This window comes from Triturus cristatus, chromosome 3_2 (genome assembly GCF_964204655.1).
Source record: "Triturus cristatus chromosome 3_2, aTriCri1.1, whole genome shotgun sequence".
Taxonomy (NCBI): Eukaryota; Metazoa; Chordata; class Amphibia; order Caudata; family Salamandridae; genus Triturus; species Triturus cristatus.
Genome location: NC_140584.1, coordinates 895512817 through 895528256, shown reverse-complemented (window position 1 = coordinate 895528256; position 15440 = coordinate 895512817). Strand labels below are relative to the sequence as shown.

The window sequence follows — 15440 nt, the reverse complement described above, 5'->3', positions numbered from 1 at the left end:
CAAATCAGGCCCTCAGACAATAGCGACTCACAAAATACACTACTAAAGTTAATGCAGCCCTAAAAGTGTCAATGGAAGGTCAAGCATACTCCAGTTCAGCCTTGTACTAAAACAAGCACCACACAAAACACACTCGCATAGAAAGCAATGGTGGCATAGAATTTAAATAACACCCACTGGAAATTAAATTAATTGAATTAGCACGAAATTTCAAAGTATGAGTCCATTCTTAAGTGATAAAACATTATATAAATGTATTGATTTATTATTTAACAATAAACTTTATTTTTTTTTAAATAAAAGGTTTTAAAGTTTTTTAAAAACCGGAAAAATATTTTACAATAATTTAAAATACACCTTTTTATCACATTTACTAAATATTATAAAAATTAAAAAAGATTAATAAAATATGTATCTATAACATTAATATATGTAACTTATTTCATTTATTGTATATGTAATTTGATGTATTAATGTTAATAATATTTTATTATTTCTGGGTTTATAATAATTATTGCAAGTTATTGTACATTACGTATCAAAATTGAAGTAGTAACTTTACACTTGTAAATTCTGTTGTAATAGGTCTTCTATTGAGTGAGTGGAGATTGTAAGTCTAAACCTAGATGTAAACGGCCACTTGGAAATGGTGACAAGCAAAAACAGTGGAGATCTACTTCTAGGAATAGCAGTAAATTCACATGAGAGTAAACATACACATGTTCTTTGTGAACCAGCACTTGAAGCTTACTTGATAATATTATTTTTAGCATTTACCTATGTCTGATGTGAGTATCCATGGGCTTGGAAAAGACTGGGGCGGTCATCTTCATCGTTAATAGAGGCTCAACAGGTTCCAGCTCAAGAACAAACAGCGAACTACTGAAAAAATAGAGCATAACAGTGTTAGTGACATAAAGGTTACACCATATGAGACAGCAAGATAGCAATGAATCACTTTGTCACATTATTAATAGGTGAGCCAGATTTGGAAATTATTTTGTTACTGTATTTTTCAATTAACAAAATGTACTGAAAATACTTCACTGGCTGTTTATGGATGTGAGGATTAAATTTAAAGTCCTCTACATTGTCTACAAAGGTTATTGCGAGAAGGGCTTAAATATTTACAACTTCTAGTTCGTGCTATTAGACCGACAGGAACTTTTGACCCACAACTGCACACTTCTGCTCCCAATGAACCTTCAACTAGCAGAAACATGGAGACACATGTTCGTAGTCCCGGGTCCAAGGCAATCGAACGTTTTGAACCCAGACCCACCAACTTCTGCTCAGTAAATTGAATAGCTCTATACGAATCTCACATGGCCTCCATAAAAGAGCCTCTCCTGTTGTAAGCTCATGAATCTCAGACCTGCCCCATCAGCAGTTACTCAATGATCATCTCAGGGGAGGGATTCACTTATTTTTATCTTATCCTTGCTTGTGACATCAAAATGTCAAGTGCCCTGCCACCGCTAGCACGATAGCCAAACTAAATTCCTTGCCAGTCTATGATGCTCATCATCTGATCATCCGATTGGCGTGCATGGAGCATTGTGCAGGCATTATCCTTAATGTATCTTTAATTTGCTTTACACTGTGGAAGCAATTGAGAAGCCCTCTACATGAGATATTCTACTGGTGCCTTCCTACATGGGACTCCCTCCTCTGTCCTCTACTAGCCCCACTGCTGTACTCCCGGCATGAACGCACCAAGGGACTCCAGCATGCAGCTGCATTCATTGCCCGAGTGTCTGATGTACCTGCCTTCCTATCAGGCCGATACTGACCACAGCCTAGCCTCTTTCTAATCTCCACAGAGAAAGCGTGTTGCCATTGACCTCAAGCGTTCGGCCGATGTCAAATGACTTACTGCAGTCAGGAGAGGAGTCAGGAAGACACCGGTCTCAGGTGTTTTGGGGGAGCTTTGATAAACAAATAAATCTGTTTCTGCGGGGTTTGACTGTCATTTCCTCCTCATTTTCTAGTGCCAGGCAGTCCTCCATTCTGCTCATACCTCACGAATTGGTTTAGTAGAGAAGTAAGCACTGTAGATCTAAGTGACGAATTGCTCAGAGCCCAGTCAAATCCACCTTCCAGTGATACATGATTTAGTTGGATGTGGACCCCAGCACACGTCATTGAAAAATGAACACATGCTTCATTATCCTAACATCTTATGTGTGCAACCTGTAAATACTGAGGGGCCCGAGCTGAATTCATGAACTTCTCTTTTCTTCCCTAGCTCATCTTTATCTGCTTAGGCGCAGATATCTCCACGGTTCCATTGCTGTTCTGGACCTCATACCAAGCATGTGAGGAAAAGCTAAGTGGTGATCGATGATCAGACATCTGAGAGTTCACACATGGGCAGAATTACGTGTTTTGCCTGGAATAGTTGATTAGTAGGGACTTGTGTTAACTTGTGATACAGTGTAGCGCTCCTTTTATTTTAGTGGACTTTGGCGGCATCCCAATTTGTACAAAGCAAGGCCTTCAAGTACATATCTATGTCTAATCAGTGTGAAGTAGCAGGCCTCAATTGGGGTGATATTGATGGCATCGGAATTTGTAGACGGCTTATCCAATAACAAAAATGTCATTCAGCCCTTAAGGCAGCCCGTGAGAAAGTGAAAGTAAACAGAACTGCTGCTACAGCTGCACTTCGTTTGTTAGATCGAGGGAGGCCTTACAGATGTCTCATTATAACAGAGGGGATTTCCCGAAACACCACTAACTAAAAACCAAATAGGTGTCTCAGAAATAAGGCAAAGCAAAATGAGATGCAGTATCATTAGTTCAAAAGGATACAGGGCCATATTTAGGGCCAGATTATGATGTCGGTCGGACAGCCACCGACAGGCCGTTGGGTGGCGGTCTGACTGACTGAGGACCTTCGGTCCGAGCGCGAGATCACAATGCCGGCTGTCGGACGCTAAATAGTTGGGGGAAGACCGCCGCCTCCGACAGGATCAGCGATCCTGTCGAGGTGGCGGTTGGAATCGCAATTCTGATTGGAATGGAGGCGGTGCTGAGGCAGGCACCGCCATTATGATTAGGATGTTTCTTTCCGACAGCCTTTTTGTGTTGTAAAGACCGCCATGAAAAGGCTGTCTTAAGCAGTTTTTGGGGGCCCCAAACAGGGTCCCCTTCCCTTGTGGGCTTCTTTGAAGTGGACAGGGGCCACATGTAGGGCCCCCACGCACCTCCCTGCACCATTGTGCACCACATGGTGCATGGCATACGGTGCAGGATGGTGCAGGAAGTGCTCCTTTACACAGCGGCTTGCTCTGGCGCCCTTTTCCTGGGCCACAGCACAAGGGGACTAACGCATAGGGCAGCACCGGAGTGGCAGACAATAAATTACAAAATATGGTGTATGGGAACCAGTCAGAACATGTGTGTAACAATATGGGATTCCGGGTCGGAGCTGTTGCATATACCAATGAAAGCCCTCTGGGAAAAGGTTTCTCGATAGAGGTAAAATGAAATAGGCGCAACCTGTGCCACAACGGTGTCTCAACACGCTGTACTGGATCATCCCTGAATGTAATAACCTCAACTGAGGGCAGTGATGAATCAAACCTGCATGGGAAAGGTGGCCACAGGCCACTTAAAACGAACGAGGAATGAATCTTTAACTACAATAACGCTTGCTTGTGGGCAGAGTCGAACCTGCAGTAAAACGGATCTGTTGTGCTCTAGGCCCACACGCCAGGCTTCTGTGTTTTCCGACTAGGGAAGAGTGGACTTGGAGTAGGGTAGTTGAGAGTTGGAGAAGAAAGGACCGGGCAGAAATGCATTTTCAGATAGGCATGATGAAGAGGATGTCCAGATGTCAAAGAATACAGCATACACAAATTATGGAGCTGTGTTATTAAATCAAATGCTTGCGATCCTAGATTATTCTGTTCGGCTATTCTTATTCTTTTGTTAGCTCAATTTAAAAGCCTCTTAAAAGCACAACTCTTTGCATTTGGTTAAGGGCATGGAAAAGATATTATTAGTGGATACATGTAAGATAGCTAGAGAAAGGCTTATTTTAAAAGCTGGGCTCAGGGACCTTGATTCTAGGTTGCCTTGGTCCTGCCACACTATCGTAGAAGGACTACAACAGCTGATATAAAGAACAAGCATCGGCAAAGCCAATAGGTCTGGCATTGGCAGGCTGATGCAATGGTAATTTTTAATTTTTACAATGCAAGCATATGCAACAAAAATAAGGCTTTCATTTGTGCCATTGATGACATTATCATTATTATTAATAATAATATTATTATTAGTAGTAGTAGTAGTCATAGCAGTAGTACTAGTATTTGTGATAGAGATAATAATAAGTCAAAACCAAACCAAGCAGGCAGATAGTGTTAAAATTTCACTTAAGCACTTTATAACATAAACCTTAAAAAGGAGTGTAGGCAAAATTGCCTGTATTTAAAATTAATGCAAAAATTGAATAAAATGCACACTTTTAACAAACTTTGCAAATCAAGTGAAAGGATCATTGTTAGGTGAATGTGAACAATGTGCAGAGGGTTTATGCAGTCACAAAGTAAAGCGAGTCAATGGGTAAAGTGAGCTCAACCACTGCGCCACATATGTATGTATTTTATAAATATTTTTGGGAATAGAAAAATAGTCTGGCACTCCCTGTAAAAGCTAAGTGGAAGGCCATACCTCAAAAGTAAGGCCTGTCCTTAGGACTAGTTGCTTCCTAACTAAGATATGAATTTGCTGAAGCGATTCAACCTCATCCAATTGGATTTTTGTTTAGGACACCAGTGAAATGCTATTGAGGACTTTTCCAGGACAGACTTCAGGTTTGGAATGGTGAGTCATCTTTTCTGGAGCAACCTTTACTACAAGTACAGAAAATCTGGATATTTAGAAAGATACGTGTCATGAAATCAACTTAGATCATGGATATACAGCCTGGCTGCCTCTTGCAGCCCTCCTGAACTTTACATGCAGCCTCCAGGTGAATAGCAGCATTGGGCTGCTGTTTACTTGATTAAGCACAAAGATTCGGAAAGTTATTAAGCAAAGGGGCTAGCATTTAATTGCATATCAACTGAAGTAAGGGAAAAGAAGCAAATAAGGTATCCTGTACAGTGGTGGCAAGTAGGGAATGGAGTAACGGGGGGATGAACGGGGGGGTTAAAATATATATTTTTTAAACGCACTTAGATTTTCCTCCTCCCGCATCTCTCATCCGCGTCTGCCCTGGCCCCCACCATGCTGGCATCAATGCAGCCCACGGTCATGCCACAGATCGTGCTTTTTGGCGTCTGTGAAAATCTTTGCAAATACCCATGACTTAGATAAATCATCACCCCACAAAAAAAGAACAAGCAATTTGAGGTTTAGGAATATGAGCTATTGTGGGTCATTTTAAAATTATGTCTAATAGAGATGAAAAGGATAATAATGGTTGAAATACTATAGTAAATAATTTCGTATATGAGATTGTGAATTTCATCTGTGTTTATCATCTTGCAAAGTGGTAAGATATTAGTTGTGATTTGAAATAAGAAAACAGTAGAGACTAGCCCAGGGGTCTCCAACCTTTTGTTTATTAAGAGCCACTCATGATCAAATAAAGTCACACCGAACCACTGATATAATAAGTGTTGCGATAGTGGCCACATCAGACATGATAACGTTAGTGGCGACCCCATGCAAGATTGTCTACAGTGATCACCTCAGTACATCAAGCCTGGTTACCAGCAGCAATGTGAAAAGGCTTTATTAATGGGAATGCCTCTCCATGGGTAATACATAACACCCATAGCTGCAACACCCCTAGCACCAAAGTAATGTTATGAGTAGTATATGCCATATGATTACTCAAACATCAGATATAAATTTATGTTGGAAATTCAATTTTCTTTTCTTTTATTTTTTTACAAACGTCAGTTTAAAATGTTTGAAAAAACACACATTTCCATCTCAAATTCACGCTTTTTAGGTTAGGTATAGGTAAATTAATTTAACAAGCAACATTTTCTAGAGAACCCTGGACTAGCCAGTTTTATCTCTCATCATTTTCTTTTCATGGATTCCTTAACGTGTGCAGTGTGTTACGGTGTGTTTCCATGAAACAACGCGTTCTAAATGTATTTTCTTAGGGCATTGCTAAATATATTAGCATGAATGTGTGAACAATCCATGTAATTGCACAGTGATAAACATATCAGCTGTAATTTGAAATGTCAGTTAATGTAAAGAAATTCCAGTCTTGTGAAATAATTACAACATATTTCCTTTGACAAGAAAGGTCACTAACTTATGGAAGCTTCAGGCCCTGAGGGACTCCTACAGCAAGACAGCCGGTGAATCCATGAGGAAGTGGCAGCAGGGTGTTGCTCTGCCAAGACTTGGGAACTGGTTTAATTAGATGAACTAGATTACTTTAAAATACCACCTGTATATTTTTAGCCTGCATATTTATTATCTCGTGACCTCATAATACGTATTTCTATACACTTTCGAAACTACTTTTGAATGGTGCACTCGGCGACCAATGCCATGTGCTTACATTTTGAATGCTGAGCCTGCCTTCAACAAATGTCATCAGACACGCATAAAAGTGATGAAAGGAATGCTTGCAAATAGTATAACCACTGTGTGAGACCGGCCTCACGGCGTTGCCCTCTCCATCATCCCGCCAACCTGCAACCACCCTCAAGACACGACATCCCCGACTCCGGCCGCCCCAGCCACCCCCGATCCACGGGCCGGCCAGAGACCTGACAGACTCAACACCCTACCACGCATGCCCAACCGAGGGAGCGGGAACCCTCGAGCCAGACCCAGAGGCGCCAGCCCAGTCACACCTCGGGTCGCCTTCCCCGGGAGGACTCAATCGGCCACCAGGCCCCTGGGGAGCAGGCGCCTCCCTTACCGAGCGTCTGGGGTCCCTCCCAGACCCACCTGAAAAGACCAAAGAAGTGAGCGGCAGGAAATCCTGCCGAACCCCCTCCGTCACCCCAGTCCCCCCTCTGCGAGCACTCCGGACTTCAAAGAACCAGCGGAGTATAACAAGGGGTGCCGGAGGAACAAGGACAGAGAAGACCTGGAACCATCTGAGCCTGCTGACGCTGTCGCGGCTCCTGAACGCTGAAGTCACCTGGGCCTGCTGAGTGACTCGCGGCCTCTTGCTATTGAACCATCTGAGCCCTGCGGACGAGGTCGCGGCTCCCGAACACTGATCCACCTAGGCCTGCTGAGTGACTCGCGGCCCCCCAGCTATTGAACCATCTGAGCCCTGCGGACGGAATCGCGGCTCCTGAACTCCGACCACCTGTGCCTGCTGAGAGACTCGCGGCGCTCCCCTTGAGGACGACTCGATAAGAGATCGCCCAGAGACACGACACCCTCCAGCTCGAGGATTGTGAGCTTCCGCAGGGTATTTCGCAGAGACACTATCTTGAAAGACTGTCCCGCTACCCCCATTCCCCACGACTGATTTGTGGTACGTTGTGCCACTGCTGTACTATTTGCCTTTTGGGTCATAAAGATCCCTTGAAATCATCGATAAAAGAACTTATCGTCCTACAAAGAATACGTGTGGTGTCCCTCTGTTCACAGTGCAGATCAGGGTGTGCACGCCTGGTTCGGCTTACTTGGGAGAGGTGGGTCAAGGGGGTGGGCAAGACGTGTATCGAACCCCCTTCCGGCGGACGCCTTTCCAACATTTGGTGGCAGACGACGGGATCCGAGCCGACACCGAAGGAGAGCGTGCAGTAAACGACTGACGCACTACCAAACAGAAATGGAAGGAAAAACCTCCCTGGGTGCCACAGGTACCGAAATAAGCTCACCGTTCCGAGAAGATCAATTGGACTATTACACGCATAGAGAACTAAAACAGTTTTGCAAAGACCTTGGCATCGCTACCACCGGACTGAGCACAAAGGAAGACTACCAGAAAGTACTGAAAGCCTGGGTCGAGACGGGGGCGCCCCCGACCCAAACGGAAAGAGACTCTACCCATGAACAAACAAGCACCCCGGCGAGAAACAGCGGGCCAGAGGGGAACCTGTCCTCCGAGGAACTAGCGGACCGAGAGAGAAGCCCCAACCACGAACTGGAACTGGCAAAACTAAAAATCGAGGGAGAGATAAAACTGGCAGAGAAGAAGTTAGCCGTCGAGCAGTTACGGCTACAAGGGGAACTCGAAGAGAAGAGACTCCAAAGGGAGCACGACGAAAAGAAACTCCAGCTAGAACATGAACGCGGCCTGAAGGAAATTGAGTGGCGGGCTAGACACGAAAAGTCACAGCCGCCCGGGAATCCCCAGCCCGCTCCCGCCGGGGAAACCAAAGTTCACATCCCCAAGGATGTGGTCAAGGAGTATTATAAGAACGATGATATCCAGCAGTGGTTTAAAGCCTACGAAGTCGCCATGACCTCTCACCGAGTCCCGCAGAAGGATTGGGGGGCTGGCCTATGGGGCCGGTTCTTAAGCGAAGGAAGGGACACTCTGCTCGATCTGCCCTCCGCGGTCATGAACTCCTACAGCCACATGAAGGAAGCCCTCGTGGGCCGGTACGGACTCACCCCCGAAATGTACCGACAACGGTTCCGAGATTGCAAAAAGATACCGGGCACCACGTGGGTCGAATACGTGAACTTTTACAGCCGAGCTCTGGACGGGTGGATCAAGGGCAGCAAGGTCTCCACCTTCGAAGAACTGTTCGATCTGATCGCCTGGGAACATTTAGCGGCCAATTGCTTTATAGAACTGCGCCAGCATCTCCTAGACAGTAAACTCACCGACCCTCGGAAGCTGGCCGCTGAGGCTGATCGTTGGGTGAACACCCGGGCCACCCGGGGCCCCGTGGGGGACTACGGCCGCAACAGTCAAGGTCCCCCCCGCCAGAGGGGCGGAGGGAACCACGGCCGACCAAGAGACTTTGCCGGGGGGTCCTCCACCAGCCCCCCCAGCAGCCCACCAGCGGCGGGTTCGGCCCAGTCTCCAGCCAGCACCGGAGCCCCAGGACGACCAGGTCCACGAGCTAGGATCACCTGCTTCCGCTGTCAGCAGCCCGGGCACTACGCCAATGACCCCCGGTGTCCCCAGTATCAGCGAACCACAACGACCAACCCCACGACCCGGCAGATGGCCTCTGTGGCTCTGGGGGAAGAAATGGAAGACTCCGAGGAATGGGAACCGGCGGCCATGGCCCTGGTCTCCCTTGGTGATCGAGAAATGGTCCCCGAGACACCCTTGCCCGCCAACACAGAGAAATACCGACAGCAGGTGACTATCAACGGCCACCGAGTCGAGGGCCTTCGCGACACCGGGGCGAGTGTCACCGCAGTCCACCGCAGCCTAATTTCCGAAGACCAGATCCTAGCCGGGGCCCTCTGTCCGGTCGTATCCTCCGACAATTCTGAGAGCCTCTGCCAGATGGCCCTGGTGCCCTTCGAGTGGGGAGGGGTCTCCGGAGAACTGAAGGTAGCGGTCCGGACCTCGCAGCCCGTAGACTGCCTCCTGGGCAACGACCTGGAAAATTCCCCGTGGGGGCAGGTAGAACGAAGAGCCCACCTAGAGATGATGGGCCTACCGGAATGGGTCTGCGCCACCACGCGCTCCATGACCGCACGAGTGGCCCCCTCCAAGGGCGGTGAAGCCCTCTTACCGAACACTTTCCCCGAGAACAGGGACCCCCTACCAGAAGCAGACAACCCTCCTTCCGAGGAAGAAGGAGACACTAACCCAGGGGAAGGACCGGAACCTTCCGCCCCAGAGGCCCCGATGGAACCCGAAGAACTGCCCGAGTTGGCCCAGTGGCACTGCGAAGGGGGGCCCTCCCGCGAAGAGTTCTGCCAGGAACAGACCACTTGCCCCTCGCTCGAGGGACTTAGACAACAAGCCGAAGCCCAGGTCGCCGGTGATCAAACCGGAACCCATTGGGTTTATTGGGACAATGGCCTCCTCCACAGCGAGCAAAAGTCCGCCGAGCTAGGCGCAGCACGAGTACTGGTGGTACCCCTGCGGTTCCGGAGCCTCCTCCTGGGCCTGGCCCACGATGTACCCTTGGCAGGACACTTAGGCCAAGACAAGACATACCAGCGATTGGTGACCCACTTCTATTGGCCCAAGATGCGAGCGAATGTAGAAACACACTGCAAGTCCTGCCTCACGTGCCAGGGCAGTGGGAAGAGTGGCGGAAAACGCAAAGCTCCCTTACAACCGTTCCCCGTTGTAAGTACCCCGTTCGAGCGGGTCGGCATCGACATCGTGGGACCCCTGGATCCGAAGACCGCCCAGGGCCACAGATTCATCCTCGTCCTGGTGGACCATGCCACCCGCTACCCCGAGGCCATCCCCCTCCGCACCGTGACGGCTCCCGTGGTGTCCCGGGCTCTCATGGGGATCTTCTCCCGGGTCGGATTTCCCCGCGAGGTTGTGAGTGATCGCGGCATGAACTTTATATCCCGCTACATGAAGTCCCTGTGGCAGCAGTGCGGAGTCACGTATAAATTCACGACCCCCTACCACCCCCAGGGCAACGGCCTGGTGGAACGCTTCAACCGAACTCTGAAGGGAATGATCCTGGGCCTCGAAGAGCCCCTGCGCCGGAAATGGGACGTCCTCCTCCCTTGCCTCCTGTTCGCGTACCGGGAGGTTCCCCAAAAGTCTCTGGGGTTCAGCCCCTTCGAACTGCTGTACGGACATCCCGTTCGAGGGCCCCTAAGCCTGGTCAAAGAGGGCTGGGAGACAAGCCCCCGGGGGACACCCCCAGATGTGTTCCGCTACATCCTGGCGCTCCGCAACCAGACGAGGAAGTTTAGGGAACTTGCAGAGGCTAACCTCGAGGCCAGCCAAGAAGAAATGAAGCGCTGGTATGACCAGAACGCAACCTTGGTCGAGTTCCAGCCGGGCCAGCAGGTTTGGGTCATGGCTCCGGTGAGACCCTGCGCCCTACAAGACAAATGGACTGGTCCATTCAAGGTGGTCGAACGGAAGAGCCAGGTCACGTATCTGGTCGACGTACAATCCCCACGGAACCCCCTCCGGGTCCTCCACGTAAACCGTCTCAAGCCCCACTTCGTAAGGACAGAACTGAGTTTGCTACTGGCCACCGATGAGGGGGCAGAAGAGGACACTGAACCCCTGCCCGATCTCCTGTGCACAAAAGAACTGGACGGTTCCGTGGAGGGTGTGAAACTGTCGGACACCCTCACTCCCCAGCAGGCCGACGACTGCCGCCAGCTGCTCGGACAATTCGCAGACCTTTTCTCCCTCATTCCAAGGGTGACCGACTGGTGTGTCCACGACGTGGACACCGGCGACTGCCCGCCTGTGAGACACCGAGCCTACCGGGTGCCTGACCGGGTCCGCACCTGCATCAAGACCGAGGTACAGAAAATGCTCAACCTAGGGGTCATCGAGCCCTCCGACAGCCCCTGGGCCAGCCCGGTGGTTCTGGTCCCGAAGGCTGCCTCCCCAGGGGTCGCCCCGAACTAAGATTCTGTGTAGCCTATCGGGGGCTCAATGCGGTCACCCGCGCAGACGCTCACCCTATTCCCCGAGCCGACGAGCTCATCGACCGCCTGGGGGCCGCCCAGTTCCTCAGCACTTTCGACCTGACCTGCGGGTACTGGCAGATCGCTCTCACGGAAGGGGCGAAAGAGCGCTCTGCCTTCTCCACGCCAGATGGCCACTACCGCTTCAGGGTCATGCCGTTCGGGATGAAAAACGCCCCAGCCACGTTCCAGCGGTTGGTGAACAAGGTCCTGGCCGGACTCGAGGAGTTCAGCGCAGCGTACCTTGACGACATCGCCGTATTCAGCTCTCAATGGCACGAGCATCTCCAGCACCTACGACAAGTACTAATGGCCCTGCGCCAAGCGGGCCTGACAGTGAAAGCCAGCAAATGCCAGCTCGGACAAGGCTCCGTGGTCTACCTGGGGCATCAGGTGGGCAGCGGCCAGGTCGCCCCTCTCCAGCCGAAGATCGATGCCATCAAGTCCTGGGAGCCCCCCACCACGCAGACAGAGGTTCGGGCCTTCCTGGGCCTTACGGGGTACTACCGGAGGTTCATTAAAAATTATGGTAGTATCGCAGGGCCCCTCACAGAATTGACCTCCAAAAAGCTTCCGCAGAAGGTGCAGTGGACCCCCCAGTGCCAGCAGGCGTTCGACGCCTTGAAAACCGCCATGTGCACCGCTCCCGTACTCAAGGCCCCCGACTACTCCCGAGAGTTCGTGGTCCAGACCGACGCATCCGAACATGGCATCGGGGCCGTGCTCTCGCAGTTCGACGACAAGGGCATTGATCAGCCCATAGCCTTCATCAGCCGAAGGCTGCTGCCGAGAGAGCAGCGTTGGAGCACTATAGAGCGAGAGGCCTTTGCCGTAGTCTGGGCCCTCAAGAAACTGCGGCCCTACTTGTTCGGAACCCATTTTCGAGTACAGACGGACCACCGGCCCTTGCAGTGGCTAATGCGGATGAGGGGGGAGAACCCCAAGCTACTACGATGGTCCATCTCTCTCCAAGGGATGGATTTCACTGTCGAACATCGCCCCGGGACGGATCATGCCAACGCCGACGGCCTGTCCCGGTTCTTCCGCTTCGGCGAGGAGAACCCCCCAGTGGATGGGTAGTTCTCCACACCTTTCAGCTGGGGGGGGCGCGTGTGAGACCGGCCTCACGGCGTTGCCCTCTCCATCATCCCGCCAACCTGCAACCACCCTCAAGACACGACATCCCCGACTCCGGCCGCCCCAGCCACCCCCGATCCACGGGCCGGCCAGAGACCTGACAGACTCAACACCCTACCACGCATGCCCAACCGAGGGAGCGGGAACCCTCGAGCCAGACCCAGAGGCGCCAGCCCAGTCACACCTCGGGTCGCCTTCCCCGGGAGGACTCAATCGGCCACCAGGCCCCTGGGGAGCAGGCGCCTCCCCTACCGAGCGTCTGGGGTCCCTCCCAGACCCACCTGAAAAGACCAAAGAAGTGAGCGGCAGGAAATCCCGCCGAACCCCCTCCGTCACCCCAGTCCCCCCTCTGCGAGCACTCCGGACTTCAAAGAACCAGCGGAGTATAACAAGGGGTGCCGGAGGAACAAGGACAGAGAAGACCTGGAACCATCTGAGCCTGCTGACGCTGTCGCGGCTCCTGAACGCTGAAGTCACCTGGGCCTGCTGAGTGACTCGCGGCCTCTTGCTATTGAACCATCTGAGCCCTGCGGACGAGGTCGCGGCTCCCGAACACTGATCCACCTAGGCCTGCTGAGTGACTCGCGGCCCCCCAGCTATTGAACCATCTGAGCCCTGCGGACGGAATCGCGGCTCCTGAACTCCGACCACCTGTGCCTGCTGAGAGACTCGCGGCGCTCCCCTTGAGGACGACTCGATAAGAGATCGCCCAGAGACACGACACCCTCCAGCTCGAGGATTGTGAGCTTCCGCAGGGTATTTCGCAGAGACACTATCTTGAAAGACTGTCTCGCTACCCCCATTCCCCACGACTGATTTGTGGTACGTTGTGCCACTGCTGTACTATTTGCCTTTTGGGTCATAAAGATCCCTTGAAATCATCGATAAAAGAACTTATCGTCCTACAAAGAATACGTGTGGTGTCCCTCTGTTCACAGTGCAGATCAGGGTGTGCGCGCCTGGTTCGGCTTACTTGGGAGAGGTGGGTCAAGGGGGTGGGCAAGACGTGTATCGAACCCCCTTCCGGCGGACGCCTTTCCAACACACTGGCAACAGCTCAGGGTAGCAATCCGACACATCATTTTTTTGCCCGCAATGCCACCTCAGATTAGACAAATCCATATGTAAATAACCCTTGGTCCTGCCCCAATAAGAACAGTCCAGCCCAAACTGTCAGAGTGTCAGGCCAGGTCCACTCTGAACCGGAGCTCAAGGAACACGACCGGTTTCACACTAATTTTAACAAATTTAAAGCAGTCTTGCCAAATGTTGAATTTTTTTATGTCTAGCTAGAGACATCAGTCGTATTGCGGCCAATACTTTAACTATACTTAAAGGGGGCTTCTAGTCTCACTCAATGGAGTATTTCTCTATTACCAAATGATATTGGCTGTTTGAAGTATCATTCCACCTCCTGCAGAGGGCTTGCACTGCCATGCATGGTGAACTATTTTATGTCTATTTTATGCCTCACTCATCACACATTAAATATTTTATGCCATACATGAACACTACAGAGAAAGCAGTTCTTTTTTGTTTTTGTTTCCCCTTCAGCAGGTTTAATGTTTCAGTCATATCACGTGATCGAGCCTGACTTTAAGGTGGCACCCCATTGTGTTGTGTAGATCATTGTTTACATCAGACTACAAAATGGCTGCCCCTTGGATTTGGTGTTATCACTTTGCCACACCTTTTTCTGTTGTATCCTGCTACCTGTTGCTAGCAACTCCTTTGATGACCAGCCATCAGACCTGCGTTTCTTGCATCACGGTTACAATTTCTCTCTCCCCCTGCTCCCCAATACCTCCCTACTTGTGCCAGTCTCCCTCAATCCTCTGGTCACTCTCTCAGTATGACGTCCTGGCTCCTTAAGTCATTCGTGGTCTCTCAAGCAATGCGGCTCCTCTCTCTCTCTCTCTTTATTCTGTTGCTCCAATTTTTCTTTTCCACGGTGGCCTGACAATCCTCTTTCGGGGTTACAAAAAATCCAAGGAGGTCATTTCACATTATTTGGAGTTTACACAGTTACCCCAACTATGTAACGTCCAAATAAAATAAAACAACCGCCTTGGATTTTTTGTAACCCGGAAAGAGGATTGCAAAGGCCACTGTGTTGGCAGTGTGAATTTCTCCAAACAACCTATGAGAGGGCATTATTTTTTTCGACCTTATGTGTGACTTCTGACGCAGAGGTGGTCGGCACAATTTCAACTTCAGGTATTGGAAAAAGTCATTTACCAGGATGAGCATGTGGAAGCCATCAGGGAGACTCCCAAAATCTGCACTGACTCCTTGAAAACCTGCTGACTACGCCATCACCAAGTAAATTGATCACCCGCTTGTACACACGTATGCAAACGGACGCCCCCGTGGCGACTTCCGGAGCTCGCCCTAAATGGGTCGCCGAACTGCCCACACCTTTGTCTGATATTGAATGGGCCTACTGTTGCGCCCAAATGACTGAGCTCTCACCCAACTACAAACTCAGATTAATTCATTTTAAATTTTTACACCGCTATTATATGACGCCAATTGGCCTACAGAGGATGGGTTTGAGGGACTGCGACTGCTGCTGGCGCTGTGGAGCGCCTGTGGCCTCGTTCCTCCACATGGCTTGGACATGTCCAGATGTTGCTGGGTACTGGACAAAAGTTTTCGAAACCATAAATCAGATCCTCGACGTTCAGGTACCCCCATCTCCATTACTGGGCCTGTTGGGATTTGTCAAATACACTCACATTAAAAAGCATAAGTTACATGCA

The 15440-nt window shown here is 50.1% G+C and overlaps 1 protein-coding gene across 1 annotated transcript in view; it reads right to left on the bottom strand.

Moving 5' to 3' along the window:
- The window catches only part of TRPV3 (transient receptor potential cation channel subfamily V member 3), a 96475-nt gene that overhangs the window by 61253 nt on the left and 19782 nt on the right, over nt 1–15440 (bottom strand). Inside the window, exon 3 of the mRNA XM_085649327.1 lies at nt 778–882. Coding sequence (XP_085505453.1) covers nt 778–882 — 105 coding nt within the window. The remainder of the gene's footprint in view (nt 1–777; nt 883–15440) is intronic.